The following is an 18,472-nucleotide window of genomic DNA, read 5'->3' on the forward strand; positions in this document are numbered from 1 at the left end:
CCACAAGACTTTCCAGATCTCTGGATCTGCTGTATATATCGAAACGATACTTATTGCCCGATAAAGATTGAAAACTCTACCTACGTGTGGTGTATATTTGTAGTGGTGTGGTTACTCTGCTGTACGATTCTAGGAGAGGGCCCTCTCGTCGGAGGCCTCTCGACATCGCTCGGTCCCTTCTCTGAAGGAGGGGTAGACCTAGGGGTGGTCAGTCAGACACCTTCTGCCTCCCCCGGGTTCGCCTTTCTAACACTTCGTATTAGCCCAAAAGAAGCCTCAAGAAGACTGATGGCCATTCCACCACTGCATCCGTTGCTTGACACCTGCTAGGCGGCGACGTGGGCATCAGTGCACACGTTCACGAAGCACTACTGGCTTGATAGCCATTTTTGATTAAAGAGGCATTGCACCCATTCGGTCCTTTAGGACGTTTTGGTCTGAGTTCACTCCACGTACTTCTCCACCTTGAGGGGTGCTGCTTTGGTATTTATTCTAAAGGTAAAGAATCTGCAGTTAGAAGTATCTATGAGAAGAACAAGTAACTTACCTTCAGTTAACACTGTTTCTGGTGATTAACTGCAGATTCCACACTGTCTTTGCACCTCTGCGTTCTGTGGAGCAGTCTCCTTTTACCAACGAAATAGTTCCACATTCGAGATCTGCACACTGGTACCTCCAGTTGATTTGTTCTCCGCTTCCAAGGTTGTGGAGAGTCAAACAAGAAATTGACGTTGGCATGGAATGTTGGCTCTTATATGCTGCTCTGCTCCATCTCTAGTGGCGCTTTGGATCACTGCTGTTGAACTTTCCGGATCCAATCTGGTGTCTGGAGAATATTCTGAATGTGAGGGATTTACGTTTAAATAGAGTATACACCAGACAGATTGTTAATTGAAGGCAAGTAACTTGCTCATTCTGACTTTTTTAAGGTACAGAATTATCTGCATAAGGTTTGTGAATTGATACTTACTTTAAAGTTTGTATATGTGTGGTGCAGGTATCCCTAGCCTGCAATACCCACCCTGGAATACTTAACACTAATAACAGATTTGTTCACAAGGAAAACTCCAAAGTGATGACATTTTCCATGTGAGGAATTCTATTAACAAATTCATATGTTTTCGAGAATAATTGCACATGGAATTTACATTCTGTATATTAGTGAAGTTGATGTGAACACATATATGAAAGTATTTGTACACTTAACTGAAATTTAGCACTGTATATACTTTTGAGAACTGGACCCCAAGTTTTTTCTTTTTTTTTAAAGTTTTTATTGACTTTTTCAAAAACATGACAAATTTCGCACAATAAAATAGCATGGTTATATTCAATAAAACATCCATAACAACCCCTCCACCCTCTCTCCCTGTGAAACTCTACCAGGACACATCTCTGTGTCACATATTTCACAACTGAAATGACACATTGCTAAAGCCTGTTCGGTGGTAAAGCTCCATAGTGTCAGAAACAGTCAACTCTCTCCAATCACCGTCCCACAGCCAAACAACTCATCCCCTCCCCCTCATGACTAGCTCATGGAGGCAGGGCATCGGGGGGTTCCAATAGCTCCGCAAGCATCACCGCCAAGGCCCACGGGTCATTGGTACGTTAATTATCCCTACGAGTTTTTCGCATATGGCTTTCTTCGGCTACTGCCCATTCAACCATATATCTTAGCCAATCTGCCACTTTCGGTGCAACAGGAGACATCCATCCGAGGCCCTATAGTTTATTCAGTGTACAAATTGCTCATTTGGATCCACCATAGCCTTCACTGACATTAATCTAGTGTGGTTATGTAAGTCGGATATATATTTCATAAGCAGTTTCATGCAAATCTCTGAGACAGGACTTTATAAACTCAAAAACTATTTTAATATGAATGGTTTGGAATTTTTCCTTGTATTATAACATAGTAAAATTGCAATCCTAAACCTTTAAATGATGACAGGCTTTGAAAAGGCAAATATCTCTCAGTAGGATGAAGTCCTTCTTTTAGATAAAACTGAGGTCCATGCTGATAAAATGAATTGAGAAGTGTTGTAAATATCTTTTTAGAGGAATATGTTTGAAATGACATTAATTAATTTCCTTTCACAGGCGCTGCAGGCAGAGAAGGTGGAGCTGAAAGCCACACTGCTCTCCCAGGAGCATTTCCTGCAAAACTCTCAATCCCAGCGGGAGCAAATCCAGAAGGAACTGACAAGACTGAAGGAGAATCTCCAAGCCAAGGAGGTCAGCATTCGGTGAGATGTCTTAATTTGTTATCCTGGAACTAAACATCATACGATAGATACTGTGATTAACAGATTAAAACATGGAATTCATCATTCAGTGAGATTAATCATAATATAACACTGAGAGTAGCGTCAAGTGAGGTACACTGTGATTTCTTCAGGGAGTCCGACATCTGGAGGGATGCTTCTCAATTCAAAAAAGAGGAACCTCCACATCTAAGCACTGATACTCTGGTAAGTAACATGTCACTCATGATCAGTTAATGTATATCATAATAGGAACATAAGGTAGTGTATTTAGACCTACAGATAACAATCCGCATTTGGTGTGGTACTTCTAGGATGATTGTAACTATGAGATATCTGGTTTAGTCTTATTTATAGAGCGGAACGATTAACACAATTTTATCGTGACTGTGCTCTCACTGAGCCGGTGCACATGTGTAAATATACATCTGGATGACCTCAAGAATACAATTAGCAGAACTTTAATCGCCGATCTTGAGGCCATGAACATTACTTTGCAGAATGGCGGCCCTACGCATAAGGGTGGCCACTTTCTGGACCCTATTTTTTCCAACATTCCTCTTTTACACTGTCTGCCTGCTTCGCCTGTTCACTGGTCTGACCATTATCCTATTAAATTTACGTTCACCATTACCAAAGCGTCACCTCATTCTAGAGTTCCCTTGATCGCTAGTAGGAGAGACTGGAAAAAGTTGGATATTGTCTCTCTGAATAAAGCCCTAGCGATGCATCCTCCCACTGAATTGCTTAAGTCCACTGATATAGAGGCAGCAGCAGGAATAACTAAATCCTGGCTCCTGGATGCCATTGACAGCTGCCTTCCTCTCTCCTATAAGAAGGTGGCACACCACAAAACACCGGCACCATGGTTTAATGAAGTTTTAAAAGTGGAAAAGTCCCGCTGCAAAAGACTCGAACGTTCTTGGAGGAAAGATTATTCCCCTGTGGCTGGTACCATTTATAAAAATGCTTTGAAGCTGTACCATTAAGCCTGCGCCCAGTCCAGGGCCGCCTATGCCGCAAGAACTATAACTGAAGAACTAATAAGTCTAAAGCACTATTTGACCTGGTGAAAAATCTTGCTGGCTCTCGCACTACAGCAAAACCCCCACCCTTGTCGAGCAGTAAGTGTGACGAAATTGCACAGTTCTTCATTACTAAAATTGACAAAATCTATCAAGAGATTGCTGACCTCAAGGGCAGCAACACCTCCCATGCACCTACCTGCAACCCTGCTGAGATTACCTATCCCCTTATCCCCAATCACGCCCGCTTATTTCATGGCCCGATCTGCACCCAGCTGCTCTGCTTGAGATTCTGTGTAAGGTCAAATCAGGCTCCCCAAGCGATCCCTTGCCCATTCCAATACTTCGGTTATTGGACTCCTCACAGCTCTCTATGATTTGTACCACGCTTAATCTCTCACTAAAGTCGGCCTCTGTCCCTGGCTGCTGGAAGCATGCAATGGTCACGCCATTGTTGAAAAAGCCCACTGCTGACCCCAAGGTTCTCTCAAATTTTCGTCCCATTTCCTTGTTAACTGCTTCCTCTAAAATCTTAGAAAGGCATATCCACCATCACCTTTCTCAATTCATCTCTGTTAGCAACTTACTACATCCTTCTCAGTCGGGTTTTCGCCCAGGGTACTCCACTGAAACCACGCTTCTTGGCGTCACTGACAACCTTCGCTCCTTGTTGGATAGAGGTGAGACAGCTGCACTGATATTACTTGATCTCAGTGCAGCTTTCGACACTGTCTCCCATAATATTCTTCTCCGATCTCTGGCCGCCATTGGCATCGGTGGTCCAGCTCTGGAATGGCTGGCCTCATTCCTGACTGATCTTACGTTCCAAATTTTTTCTCACTCAGCAACCTGCAAAACCTATTTATCCCCCATGGAGTACCCCAGGGCTCGATCCTCAGCCCCCTCCTTTTCAATCTTTATGTTTCTCCCTTGGCTCACATTGCCGAACGTGCCGGGCTCACCCTGTTCACCTATGCTGACGACTCGCATTCCGTCTTCTCCTTGTCTCAATCCGATCAGGCATCTACTCCCCTCCTTCAGACTGGATTAGGGGCGATAGCTAATTGGATGGATTTAAATCTTCTTAAACTGAATTGAGGGAAGACAGAAGTCCTGGTTCTTGGTCAAAAACATGATCTCTGGAGTTCCAGACACTGGCCTTCTGAGCTAGGTCCGCTCCCATTACCATCAGAGCATGTGCGTAACTTGGGGATGATCATTGCCCAGGGTCTGAATTTGCAATGCCAAGCTAACAAAGTGTCCTCCATCTGTTTCGTCATTTTGTGGTGGCTGAGGAAGATTCTTTGGATGCTGCTGTATGACACCAGGAGAGCTGTGGTGAACGCCTTGGTTACCTCCTGGTTGGATTACGGTAACATACTCTACCTGGGGGCGACCAGGGCTTGTACAGAATGCTGCTGCTCGTCTGCTCTGTGGCAGTCACAAAACGGAGCATATAACAGGACGCCTCCGGGATCTTCACTGGCTGAAGGTGGACAGCCAAGTGAAGTTCAAAGCGCTAAGCTACCTTCATAAAATCAGGATGGCCAAAGCTCCTATACCTGCAAGCACTTGTTAAAACGTATTCCCTGTCAAGCTCTCTCCGCTCTTCCTTCCAAAAACTTTTTGTTGTGCCCAAGATTAGACTGTCTAGGATGGGTGGCAGGTCCTTTTCTTACTTGGGACCCAAACTTTGGAATTCCCTCCCCCCAGACATTCGCTCCGAGAACTGCTACGCTCGATTTCGTAAGGCCATTAAAACCTGGCTTTTCAATCAGTAACTGAGTACCTTCTTGGCTTTCCACTTTGTGCCATCTACAGCGCCGGGAAACCCTTATTGGGTAGCTGTCGCGCTTTATAAACTCAATAAATAAATAAAAATAAATGTGTAGGGCATAGCTGATTGATTTTCTAGACTGGAGCTCAGTATTCAAGCGCTGTAACAAGGAAGGGTAGTGCACAATTGCGCTGAATATTAATAGATTTTAAATCCTGTATAATATTTCCGTAACAGGGAATGATCGCTCTATTGTGGAAAGCTGATCACAACTCACAGGATGGTTGATCTCATGTGAGATTCTCACAAAGAAAGGGGTGTTTGCCATGCCAATAATGGTTTTGTGAACAATGCAGATATCTTTAAACTGACAACTTATGTAGTTTTTTCATTGATGGGAAAGAGTCTCTTTTCATGGAGTGCTATCAAACATCAGCCTGCAGCTTTCCAAATGAAATCAAACCTTTTCACCTCCTCCAGCTTGTCCAAATGCACATGCATTGCCATACTCCAATTTGGAAATAACCAAGGAGCTGACTGCTTGTTCTTCATATCTGTTTTGTATGAAAATTGGCTATGTGGTCTGCAAGGGAAAGTGAGCAATGCATTTGGAATGAGTTTCATTAGTTTAGTTCATAGCTGTAAACCGCCCAAAAATGAAATGGCTATAGCCAGAAATCTACTGTAAACATTAAATACTGAAGGTGAGAGATGTGTCTCTTGGGTAACTTTCCAGATTATCTCAGAGTAATAGTGATAAACACTTTGAGTTCTTTTAGTTTTAGAACTCATTTAAGAGACAAGACTTTTTCTATTGATTTTATTCTGTTAATATGGATGGCAACATGGTTGAAGGTGGTTAATGTGCCAGCCATTTCATCAAGACAGGACACCACTGATACTGTTTTAAGGGGTGCAAATACCACTATCCTGCTTTGCTGCCATGCATGGACTTGTGTCTCGAGGCTCAAACCGGCATTTGAACACTTCCTCCTTAAGATCCCCTTTGATGGGGAGCATCTCTTTGGTCCCTAAGGAGATGAGATGTCAGAGAAAATAGAGAAGGGCACATATATTGTAAAGTCCTGGGCGGTCTGCAGGCTGCCACTCTGAGGGACACTTTTCACATTCAGCTGTCCAGGGACGGGAGCATAACTACTCTCTCCTGCCAGGCGTGCTTATACCATTTCCAATGAAGGAAGCTGGCTTTTTATGTCATACACCAATAATTGGTTATATCGTGTAAAGAGTCCAGAGGTTCCCCCAGAAGTATACAGGACTCAATGCAAACCCAAAGTGCTCAATTTGTGGTAGTGTGTTCGAGCATCCTTAGGCCTAACACAGAGGAGTTTAAGACATATGGCATACACACAGTGATTAATAAATGACACACAGTTCAAAAAGAGACCCATAACAATTAAAAAAATAAGCTTCTTTCTAGATTTTTTTAAGACCAAGATGTACATTAACAGGTTGGTACGTCTTTAGTAAAAATACTTTTCACTTTAAAAAGTAGGTACAGTGCAAATTTTCAGTTCAGCAATGTTAACCTATAGGAGGAAAACAAGAATGCCGTTCTGCAGGTAAGTACACAAGTCATAAATCCAGACTTCGGGGTTTCAGGTCAACACCAGGCAAGGTTCAAATCAGTACCAAGACTGCACCACCAGCAGCACAGGGGCAGCAGGATGCAGGGGTCAAATTCAGAGTTTGTCGCCCACTGTTAACCAGTTGAGACTCTGGGTGATTGAAGATGGGCTGTTCACAGGTAAGTAAAGCGGTGTCAGGGTTCAATCATCGGGGATTAAGGCAATCGCAGGGGGGCCAGAAGACAGCACCAAACGTATACTTTCAACGGCACTTGGGCAGCCGGGTGCTGAGTGCCAATACAGCGGTGTGCGCCCAGTGCAAATCAATGGGGGAGATTGGTTTTGGAAAAAGGCTGCTGGCTCTGGCCAGGAGGCTGAACAAAGAAAACTCACAGCTGCCCAGTTAATTTCTGATGCTAGAGGACGTAGGAACACCTTTGGTCACGCTCTCCAAGGCCCAGGGCCTTCGGGTGCAGGGGGTGTCCTTTTGTGTTAGGGGCAGCTTACCGGTCAGGTCGCGGTTGTGGGAGTCGTACAGAGGCTGCAAGTGTCGACTTGGAGTTCGCATGGGTCAACTCACAATGGACTCTGGCTCAGAATCGCTGGGTAACCTTCGAAGGACCAGTAAGCCATTTGGACTCGGGCCATGGACGTCTGGTGCAGAGGTGGGTCCGGTGGGCGAATTCGCAGTTCCTCGGGCAGATATCTTGTTCTTTAAAGTTGGTTTCTTCTAGATAGGTCCGCTGTCCACTGGAGTTCTGGATCTTTATTGAAGGCAGGCAGTCCTTCCAGGGTTTTGGAGGTCGCTTGGCCTGCAGGACGGGTCGATTTTTGGGGTGAAAGGCAGCGGACAGGCTGGGAGGGCTGCTCCAAGTCAGTCGCTGGTCCTTCTTCTTTCTTGCTAAGTGTTCCTAAGTGGGCATTTGAACTGAGGTCTGCGATCTGCGATTAGCAGCAGAGGCTGGGGTCGCAATATAAAGGCAGCAAGACATTTGATGCTTTCTCTTGAACACTGTGCCTGCCTGGGGGAGGGGATGTGACACTTCCACCCAGGATGGACTTTGTTTCTGGCCTCAGAGAGAAAGGGATCTCACCCCAGGGGTCCAGAAACATGTCTAGTGGTGGCAGGATGCCTAAAGCCAGTCAGAGACCACACCAGGGTTTGTAGCTTTTCAGGGTGCCCTCTGACTACACGGTTAAATAATTCCAACACTGGCATCAGTGTGGGTTTATTAAGAGGGGTTGTTTAGTACCAAACACTCCTGGGTTCAGAGAAACCATCATGGTGCAGGGAAACTCGAGTTGTTGAGTTTTCAGCCCATGTACTCTCTATGGCTTCCCTGGCACTTACAATATATAAGAATAGACTTAAATATTGTAGGGGCATATCCGCTCTTGCAGATATGCCCACACGTGGTATAGTGCACCCTGCCTTAGGACTGTAAAGCCTGCTAGAGGGGTGAATTACCGATACCTTAGGCAGTCCTGGTTGGCATTGCACACAGGCAGTATGCCATAATAACTTAGTCGTTTTTCACTGCACCAAGACATGCAGGTGGAGGCGGCATGAGCTTGGTGAGTGAGTCTCTAGGGGACCCTTTTCAGGTCCCATGCCCTTGGTACCAAGGGTGCGATTTATTAGGGACTTATAGGAGGATGAAGTTGCCAATTGGGGAACAGTTTTTAGGAAAAAGCACTGGCGTAGGGGACCTGGTTGGCAGGAACCCTGCGCACCACATAATTTTCCCACAAAAAGTGGGGGGCTAACTGTGTAAAAACAGGCACTTTCTCACAAGCCTTAAACTTGTCATCCTACGTAGGGTGCCACCTGCCCCACTCTGGAACCTGAAAATTGTCTTCATCAGATTCATGGAAACTCCCCTTGACCTACTGAATTCATGCCCTTTGCAGTTTCTCTCCTGGAATGTCGACTCTTTTAGTAGCCAAAACATCTCTTAAAAGTATTAGTGAACTACAGGCTCTCAAATGACAAAAGCCATTTTTCAAAGTCCACAATGACAGGGTTGTCCTTGGAACCAACTCCAAAGTCCTGCCTGAGATGGTTTCTTCGTTCCACCTTAACCTGACGATTGTGTGCGTAGACTTTTTCTTGCAGCCTGATTCGGTAGCAGGGAGAGCACTGCACACGCTTGGCGTAAAGCGTGCTCTAATGTATTACATAGATAGGACCAAGTCCTTCTGGAAAACCCAATTGCATGTTGTTACCTTTCCCCAGCCTCATTAAGGTCAAGCTATATCTAAGGCAGATGGGCCAAGTTGATTGTATGATGTATCCAGACCCTTTACATTAAAGCCTAAAGAACCCTATCTGCCCTCCCCATGCCTCACATGTGCGAACAGGGTGCCACTATGGCCTTCCTTGGGAACATACTCATAGCTGAAATCTGTTAAGCTGCCATATGTTTCACCCCACACACCATTAAAAACTCTGTGTGGAGATTTTGACAAGGCAACTTGTTAGAGTGGGTCACACTGTTTTAGGGACTTTGTTTCAGACTTCTGCATCATCTAGTGGCTAGCCAACGCTTAGGGGAGTACTACTTTACAGTTGATGCAGAGCCTTTATATCTATAGCCTCACATGTTACGAACAGCTTATGTTACCTGTAAGCATTTGTTCGTCAAACGTAGTTCTGTCTATTCACATGCACCCACCAGCCTCCCAGATGACATTGTTAAGTATAGGTATCTTCAACCTACATATTAATTTACACTACAAGCATGGTCACTTTGCTATTCTACTCACTAGTCCATCCCTGCTCTCATCCCCTTTGTGCAAAGCAATCAAACAATGAAGTTAGTGCCCATGGCCCCCGTTCAGATCAGAAGCCACCGAAGTCATCTGCGGCGTCCCTCAAGGCTCCTCGCTCAGCCCAACCCTCTTCAACATCTACATGAGCCCCCTCGCAGCCATTGCACGCAATCACAACCTCAACATCATCTCCTACGCCAACGATACCCAGCTGATCCTCTCCCTCACCAACGACCCCGCCACCGCCAGAGCCAACCTACACGAAGGGATGACAGACGTAGCCAAGTGGATGATGAACAGCCGCCTGAAACTGAACTCGGACAAGACGGAAGTCCTCATCCTGGGATCTTCGCCCTCCGCCTGGGACGACTCCTGGTGGCCCCCCGCCCTGGGCAGCGCACCCAAACCTACGGACCACGCACGCAACCTGGGCTTCATCCTGGACTCCTCCCTCTCCATAACCAGACAAATCAACGCCGTCTCCTCGTCATGCTTCAACATCCTGCACATGCTACGTAAGATCTTCCGGTGGATCCCCACCGAAACCAGGAAGACGGTCACCCAGGCCCTCGTCACCAGCCGTCTGGACTACGGCAACTCCCTCTACGCCGGTACCACCGCCAAACTCCAGAAGAGGCTTCAGCGGATCCAGAACGCCTCAGCACGTCTTATCCTGGACATCCCCCGCCGCAGTCACATGTCCGGACACCTGTGAGACCTTCACTGGCTCCCGGTCAACAAGAGAATCACCTTCCGTCTCCTCACCCACGCACACAAAGCCCTACACAACCAAGGACCAGGATACCTCAACAGCCGCCTCAACTTCTACGCTCCCACACGCCAGCTTCGATCGACCGGCCACGCCCTCGCCACCGTCCCCCGCTTCCGAAGAGCCACCAGAGGAGGAAGGTCCTTCTCCTACCTGGCCGCCAAGACTTGGAACTCCCTCCCGACCCACCTCTGCCTGACCCAGGACCACCTCGCCTTCAGGAAGCAGCTCAAGACCTGGCTGTTCGAGCAGTAGCGAACCCCCCCCCCCTCTCCCCTAGCGCCTTGAGACCCTCTGGGTGAGTAGTGCGCTTTATAAATGCTTTGATTGATTGATTGATGTGCGTTCACTTCCAAAGAATGAGTCACCAAGACCTTCTTTGAAGAAAAGAACAATTGTAACAGTCCTAGCCCCTCACTAGATGGTAGCAGTGTGTAGAGCTTGTAAATCTACAGCATTACATGCTAAGAACAGATGATTACAGGGTAAGTAAACTATTAGCTTTTTCCTAAAGGCACAGTTGCTACTGAGTTTCTCATTCATTATAAAAACAGTCTGCTCCTCCTCTGCAATCTCTCCCTGTTTCGGGGTAATCTTCTTTCCCTTTTCTGCTATGCCTGCAGTATCAGATTTGCAGCACCACTGTACTGTCTCAAAAAATCACAATGACTCAGAACCTCTACTTGGCAGCCCTTACTTTTCATTAGGAACTTACTGTGGGACCTGTTATGATGTAGCTGAGCAAAGCAGTTTAGAAATACGAACCTAAAAAAATAAGAATTGGGGAAGAAGAAACTTGCAAGGCAAGACCATGATGCAGTGTCCTCTTATCAGCCCATTGTATCAGCTTCCTAATATGTGTGCCTTAAATAGCAGATACATGAGTGGTATAAAATCCAGTGGGCTGAGCTGGTCATTCCCGTGACCCCCTAAACCTGTGGCCTACACTTGAACACGAGACAGGGCAGAGTCGAGCTACCCTAAGATAGTCTAGAGGCCCTGCATGGTAGCTCTAGTGGGGCACTTAAAATCGGACAGAAGCCAGTACACATTGCAAGTTTTCTGCGCTTACCTCCTGCTCTATCTCATCTGACTTTTTGCAGACCCATGCCATGGCCACACTTGTTCCAGTATTTCTATCAGGCATGGGTGCAAATGATGGAAGAAAACTTTAATATGAAAACAACTTGCAATAACCACAGAGATAGCACACAAAGCTGCAAAGAAATTGGTGGCGACTGGTAAATGACACAGACCATATTAAGACCTCATAGAATATGATTGATTATTTTGGTCAACTAATTTCTGTAGTTTTATCTCCCAGGTTCATGGGTGATTCTTGTGTTTATTAAGGCTTCTAAGTGATAAAACATTTAAAGTTAAGGCATAATCCTTGTCTCTAGTCCTGTAATTTAGAATTGTTTGCATTACAGCTTCTTTCTTAGCTGTATTATCACTTTCCTATGACCTGAATATGAGCTGGAGTTAAAGGTATACATTTTAAACTGTGTCCTTGATCCCAGGAATTAAAGGCACTCATAAGGTGTCTATCGAGATACATGTTAATCCTATATCTTTTCGTGGTACAGAATTTTTTGTAATGTGGTATGTAGTACTTGTGTTTCCTTTCAGGTTATAAGATCCTTTCATGATGATTGTTCTATGGCATATTTTTTGCTTAATTTAAACCTACATCATGGGCTCGTAGGACAATAAATGATTATATTTTTTCAGTATGTGTTTGTGTGTTAAGTGACGGGGAAATATATATATATATATATCTCCCAAACACTGCTCATCAGGTTGCCTGGCCCGAGGGAGGTGGCGTGTACACCGGCCGAGCGTGCCGGTAAACGAATAAATCCAACAGTTCCAATGTAAATCCACACGCTCTCAGAGACCCAAAACACCACGCCAACCCAGCAAAGTCCAAGGGTGTTTATTAACACCTACAACATGTTTCGGCTTCCACGAAGCCTTGATCACGTAAGTGGTTTGCCTTGTTCCTCTCCTCATCTATTAGCATTAGAAATAACCTTTCCAAGCGGTGTGACTCTGGTAATTGTACATTTTTACAATTCATTTTGTAGGGATCATGATAGTGAACACCTAAATGATCTTGAAAGTTTTATAGAGGACTTTGCCATGAGAGACATGCTCCCTACGAAACAATTATACTGGGGTATTTTAATACACACAAATTAAAATATTTGGTAGATGGGGAGATTTATCAAGACTTGCCACCTGTAGCCCATTTCGAACATACCACCCAAGGCGCCCAGCTAGAAAGTTTATTAGCAAGTAATAATTTATACTGCCTAGAGTCTGGGGAGGAAGCAGAGATGATACCATCTTTCTTTGGGAGAGGGAGCAGTTCAACTTTAGATTATGTTGTAATATCAGCCCCCCTATACCAACATATGCGGGAAGTCAGGCGGCTCGAACCGGTTTTAGTGATCATAATCCCATCATTGCTGAAACCAAAGGTCTAATGGTCTTTCGGGGTTGGGAGATAAAAACCTTCGCAAATGGGGATTTTCGGCCCATGGACCAGGATCGGAAAATAAGATGGGAGAAATTGTCCCCAAGCTCTTTTTAGCAGAGTTATACACTGAGGGCAAAGAGGATATTGAGCAATGCCTTAATGTACATAGCAAGCCTACAGAAGTACTAGAGGCTTATGGCAAATTAACAAAGCTAATTGGTAAAAAGTTAACAGGTAAAATGATCTCTGCAGATACAAAGGAGCTCAAGTGGTTTAATGCTCTTTGCTCTAAAGCCCACAAAGCCCTTATGGTTGCATAAAAAAGTTTACCTAGAGATCCCGAGCTGATTAAAAGTCGAAGGAAAGCATATGACATGGCTTTAAAATTAAGGAAGGCTGCGTTAAGGGATCAGGCGTTGGAGGAACTAACACAGGCGAGTGCACAAGCTGATAGGACAAAATTCTGGAAGGTATTAAATAGCTCCTTTTTTAAAGATAATAACTCGACAAGAACAGAGTGCGTAATTCCAGCTGCCCGTGGGTTAGTCACTTTGAACAGATATATGTAGAGGTTGACACAGAACAAACAGGCCCCCTCTGGGTATCGAGTGCTGTACCACTCGCTCTAGGGTTTGATGTAAAAGAGGTACAGAAAGCGATTGAGGGTATGTCTGCACGAAAAGCCCCAGGTCCCGATGGGATACCTGTGGACCTCCATAAATTAGACTCCGGTACATGGGTGAAAATCTTAACTGAGGTATTTAATGTGGCCACAAGGGTAGGTCAATCCCGCTCATGGTGAATGGCGGTGATTTTGCCAATTTTGTGAAAAAGTTACAAGGGACGATCCTGCCGGTTATCGTCCAATTTCCTTGCTGGACTCTGCAGCAAAAATAATGGGCAAAGGAATTTTAGATGGTCTAAGCATTTGGCCGGAAGAAAAGGATGTGTTGTCCGATCTACAATTTAGTTTTCGCAAGGGCATGGGTACCGTGGAGTAATGTGTGAACCTACTCGTGATCACTAACAAATATACCCTAGCCAAAAATGGGTGTATGTGTTGGGCTTTTATGGATTTAATAGGGTAAGCAGGTCTAAGCTATGGCAATTGTTGCTTGAAATTGGTATGGATAGGAATTTAGTATGCTTCTTGCACTGGTCCCACCTTAACCTGACTGCCTCAGTAAGGTATAACGAGAATGGCTCCCTAACTGAAGCCTGGAAGGTAAAAAGAGGAGTGAGGCAGGGGTGCCTTCTTGCACCGGTTATATTTACACTTTACATAAATACGCTGGGGGCAGTGCTATCAAACTCATGTTTAGACATTCCAAGAGTAGGTTCTAAATCAATTCCACCACTTTTATATGCAGATGATGCAGTTTTACTTACCAGGACTCCTATTGCTTTAAAATCTTTATTGATTTTATGGTAGGTCTTGACCTTGCGGTTAATTTTACTAAATCTCTCATAATGTCACTTGGTAATCTAAAAAGAGGGAAAAACCCTTCCATGTAAAGGAGAAGTGCCAACCAATGTACCAACATACCCATATCTGGGTGTGTTATTTGATGAAAATGGCACCTGGGTGGCACAGCGTGCTCTAAAAAAACATTTTGGCAAGAGCAGTTGGAGCCTCACTGGATTTCGCTAGAAGATTAGGGAGCAAATCCATACCACCACTGCTGAAGATCTATAATGAGAAATGTGTTGCTATGACAGTATAGTAGTGTGGTTTGGGGTCACAAGGAATGTAATGAAGTTCAAGGAGTTGAAAACAAACACCTACATAAACTCCTAGCTGCTCCTTCTAGCATTCCAGCGTTTATGGTACATGAGGAATTACTTCAGGGCTACATTACAGACAATATTGCTGTAGCGCACTTGATATGGTGGCAAACAATTTGGTCTAGAGATGAGCCAAACCTAAACCAAATTATTTTAGAGGATTGCATGAAGTTAGAGTCGCAGACATTCCCTGGTTAAAATAGGGCTCCCGCGAGCTTTCAGCTCTCGGGCAAACAGATCTATTTATTCTGCCACGAAAGCTGCACCCTGAAGACGTGAAAGCTTTAAAAACACAACTTTTTAACGAGGAGACAACTGGATAGGGAAGTAAATGAACTTAAGAAACCTACATGTAGACATGTTATGATTATAAGTCCTGGAATTTTAAATCAATCTTTTAGGTCTTTTGTTAATAATCTGCATCATCGTTTTCTTTTATCCAGATTTAGATCTAATTATATCCACTGGCCCCTAACTGTACCTAAATATTTCTCAAAGTTAGGTATTCTGCAACCATGTGCATGCGATAATTTCGCTGACCAAGATCTGCTGCACTTTGTTTTTTTGTGTGGTTTATATACTGAGCTGCGAGCTAAACATATCCTACCACTTTTTAGTGATTGCTATTTTGCTCAAGTAAGACCAGCACTAATCTATTTACAAATGCTTTCTTCCCCACTCATTTGTTATGGGTTTGCAAGTTCCTTATCAGGGGCAACTCTTAAGAGGAAAAATCTGGTTTGATTACATTAATGACTTGGGCATATCCGAATATGTTTCTTTTAATACAAACATATTTCAACTGTGTTTTTAATTATATCCGTGGAGTGGTTTTCAAACCCAAAATGTATATGTTCCTTTTATGCGAATTGTACTTTTAAAGAATTGTACTTTTAAATTGTTTAAGAATAGTGGCATCTCATCTGCCATGTCTTAAGGTTGACAAGCCTCTGCACGTTTAAATGACTTTTTCTCACTTACAATATTCTCTTGTACAAAGAATGGGCTAGAAAGAAGTTCCAGTTCTGTAGGAAGAGCCCTCCGTATGATATCCTCACGAACCAATTTCAACAACAGTAGCACAGATTTAAGTTGAATTCAGTTTTAAAGACTTGAACTTCTGGTGCAGTCTTCACAACAGTAGCTCTTTCGACCTTGCAGAGATGTAGACAAGAGAAGAGGGCTTCAGTCCGATTCCTATTTCTCCTCCTTGGCTACTCCAAAACTCCTTAGATGAATTCATATAGTAAGATCACAGTTCACCAGTAAGATGGTGGATTTCAGCGCTTTCTCAAAACTGGCAGAGGATATCTTCAGATCAGTGGGTACTTCAAATAATAACTTCAGGTTGCTACTGGATAGTTATAGGTATGACCACGTTTCCATACAAAATTGATTTATTTGTTTGCTAATCACTTTGGGGCAGTTTGACAAATCTTCATGAAACTTTCCACAAAAAGGTTAAGTCAACTCAGGTTCTTCCTGCAAATGTTCAAGGTAATCTGTCAAGCTGGGGCTACGAAAAGTTATTTTTTTACGTAATGTATGGTATTATTAGCAGACCTAATGATAATGTCACATTAACCTTTGTTTTTTTCAGTGAATTTCTGAGTTTCTTTATTTTTAAACTTGATATATATCTGTTGGTGACATGTGTAGCTGTTAATGCACTTACTGTGCAAACTCCTGCCACTTGGTGTTTGGCTCGGACATGGACGACTTGTTTTTATTCTAAGAGGAATTTTCGGGCCCTAAAGTTCAGTGACTCCACCTGTCACTGGTAATACACGTGGTTATCTGCTCCATTGTTAGAGTGTTTTTTCTCTGCTGTTGATTTGGGTGTGTCTGTGTGAGCACTGGTTCAGTGCTGCGTGCTGTTCTCGCTGGTCCCTCAACTCCGTTCCTCATCGGTAGAATCAACAATCATGCATGCTTGTCGCTCCCCACTTCTACGTACTCCTTCTACTCTGTACCACTGTCAACGACTTCTAAGATATCGGGCATAACCCCTCGAGCCTCCATCACTACGACGAACGAGAATGTCCATGTGATGGAAAAAAACACCATTCTGTTTCTGTCCTACTTGCCACGAAAAGTATTCAAAGGCAGACCTGCATGAAGTTTGCAACCTGTTTGTCCCCTGATCATAGAGAGAACTCTTGTATGACATGCCTCACCTTTCGAAACAAAAGATTGCTTCAGAATCGTCAGGCACAGCGCATAGCTTTGGCTTCTATGGTGCATTGTCAGGAGGAGGAGGAAACACCCAATCTTTTCGTAGAACGGGATAAAGATCCACAGCTGCTGGTTGTTTCCGGTGTCCAATTGGAGGGAAAGTCCTCATCTGAAAGGGTGGATTCGGATGCCGAAGCGGAGGGGCTGCAAAGGGCTCAGGGCTTGCTGCCGAAGATTGCTGCAGTGAGCACTACTCTAATGTATATCACTCACCCCAGGAAGGCATCAACTTTGACCTCCAGTGCCTTTTCAGAGGCTCCCGGTCCACCACTGCCTCATGAACATGATCAGCAACGTCCAAGCTGAAGCTAACACCCTACTCTCAGTTGGCGCCAAAGGCCTACTCAAAGCCACATGCATCATCCACTGGCTCTGTACCAGCCCCGAAGATGCCCTCTCGACATCCATCGAAGCTGAGATATTCAAAGCCGAGAGCCACTGAGCAGAAGAATTCTGAGTCAAGACACGTGGTTCCAAAGCCTATGGATCTCAAATAGACTGATCCGCACCACTCGGAACCGGAACCCACTGACCCTAAGCACGCCTTAGCGCCTTTGAGACGTTGCTCATCTTCCTCTCCCTCCAGAATGCCGTGCATCCAAATATCTTGATCAGTCTATTATTCAACAGCTCCAAGAACACCTCCATGCCAGGTAACAATGCAGCCACATACAGACTGGCAAGGGTCGGATCCAGGGCCAGGCCTCCCAAACTGTCCAAGGATTCGATTCCTCACAAGAGAAAAATGTATTTTGATGAGGCCCTCAACCCTCCTGTGGAATCAACTTTTAAAAAAAAACTCAGTCATGACAGAAGCACCTCTCTACTGCATGCTGTGTCTTCCCATCCTCCTGTTCCTCCTCCTCTAACTCCCCCTGTCCCTCCCTCTCTTCTGTTATCAGTGGACACTGAACATTCCCTACTGGGTTCCTTTCATTCGGGGGAGGGGACAGATTGGGATAACCGTATGATCCTTATGACCCGCCATAGAGCACCCAGCCCCTGACCCCTGGGATGATTACGATGTAGCTGCCCCAGCTGACATTAACCCTGATTTACATCCTGCAAAGCCTTCACCCCCAGATGATTCCACCTCATACCACGAGGTCTTACACAGGGTGGTAGTAATGCATGTCCAGCCAGAGGAAGACAGCTTCCTCGTGGGAACCCTCTCCTCCACACAGTGGTCTTACAATATCTCCCAATACTCAAGAGCATGCTTAAGGCCACTGGTGACATCTTTAAGGAGCCTGTGAAGGTGCAAATTGTCACAACCCTGGTGGACAAAACGTAGAAATCCTCTCGCTCCAACCCAATTTATATCAGGGGCTAATTAACCCTCACTGATTCCTTAATTGTGCACATAGCCAGGTAGCGTGCAAACTCCATTAGTACAGGAAATGCGCCCTCTCCGGACTAGGAGAGTAAAATGTAATACTGGTGGCAAGCGGTTTCTGGCATGGTCTACCACCCATTGGCTTATAGACCTTCTCTCCTGGTACGACTGAGACCACTGGAATCAGATGAAGGAGGTTATCCCATATCTCCCAGACAAATATAAAAAATGGGGGCAGGAGTTTGTGGCGTAAGGCTAAGTCATCTCCAACAAAAACAGTTGTTATGCCTTATATGCTGCGAACATAGCTGCCAGTGGCCTAAACACTAGTGTCCTTCTGTGCCTCCATGTGCGGCTGCACATTTCCAACTTTAAGCCCGAGGTACAACAGCTACCTACTTAGTGTACCCTTTGATGGGGAGTATCTCTTCA

The 18,472-nt window shown here is 44.8% G+C and overlaps 1 protein-coding gene across 2 annotated transcripts in view; it reads left to right on the forward strand.

The window, feature by feature from the left end:
* The window catches only part of CEP63 (centrosomal protein 63), a 408,460-nt gene that overhangs the window by 184,261 nt on the left and 205,727 nt on the right, over positions 1 to 18,472 (forward strand). For both annotated transcript variants that reach the window (XM_078665801.1, XM_078665802.1), the window contains one exon: positions 2,104 to 2,249. In XM_078665801.1, the coding sequence (XP_078521927.1) occupies positions 2,104 to 2,249 (146 nt within the window). The remainder of the gene's footprint in view (positions 1 to 2,103; positions 2,250 to 18,472) is intronic.

This window comes from Lissotriton helveticus, chromosome 11, assembly GCF_964261635.1.
Source record: "Lissotriton helveticus chromosome 11, aLisHel1.1, whole genome shotgun sequence".
Lineage (NCBI taxonomy): Eukaryota > Metazoa > Chordata > Amphibia > Caudata > Salamandridae > Lissotriton > Lissotriton helveticus.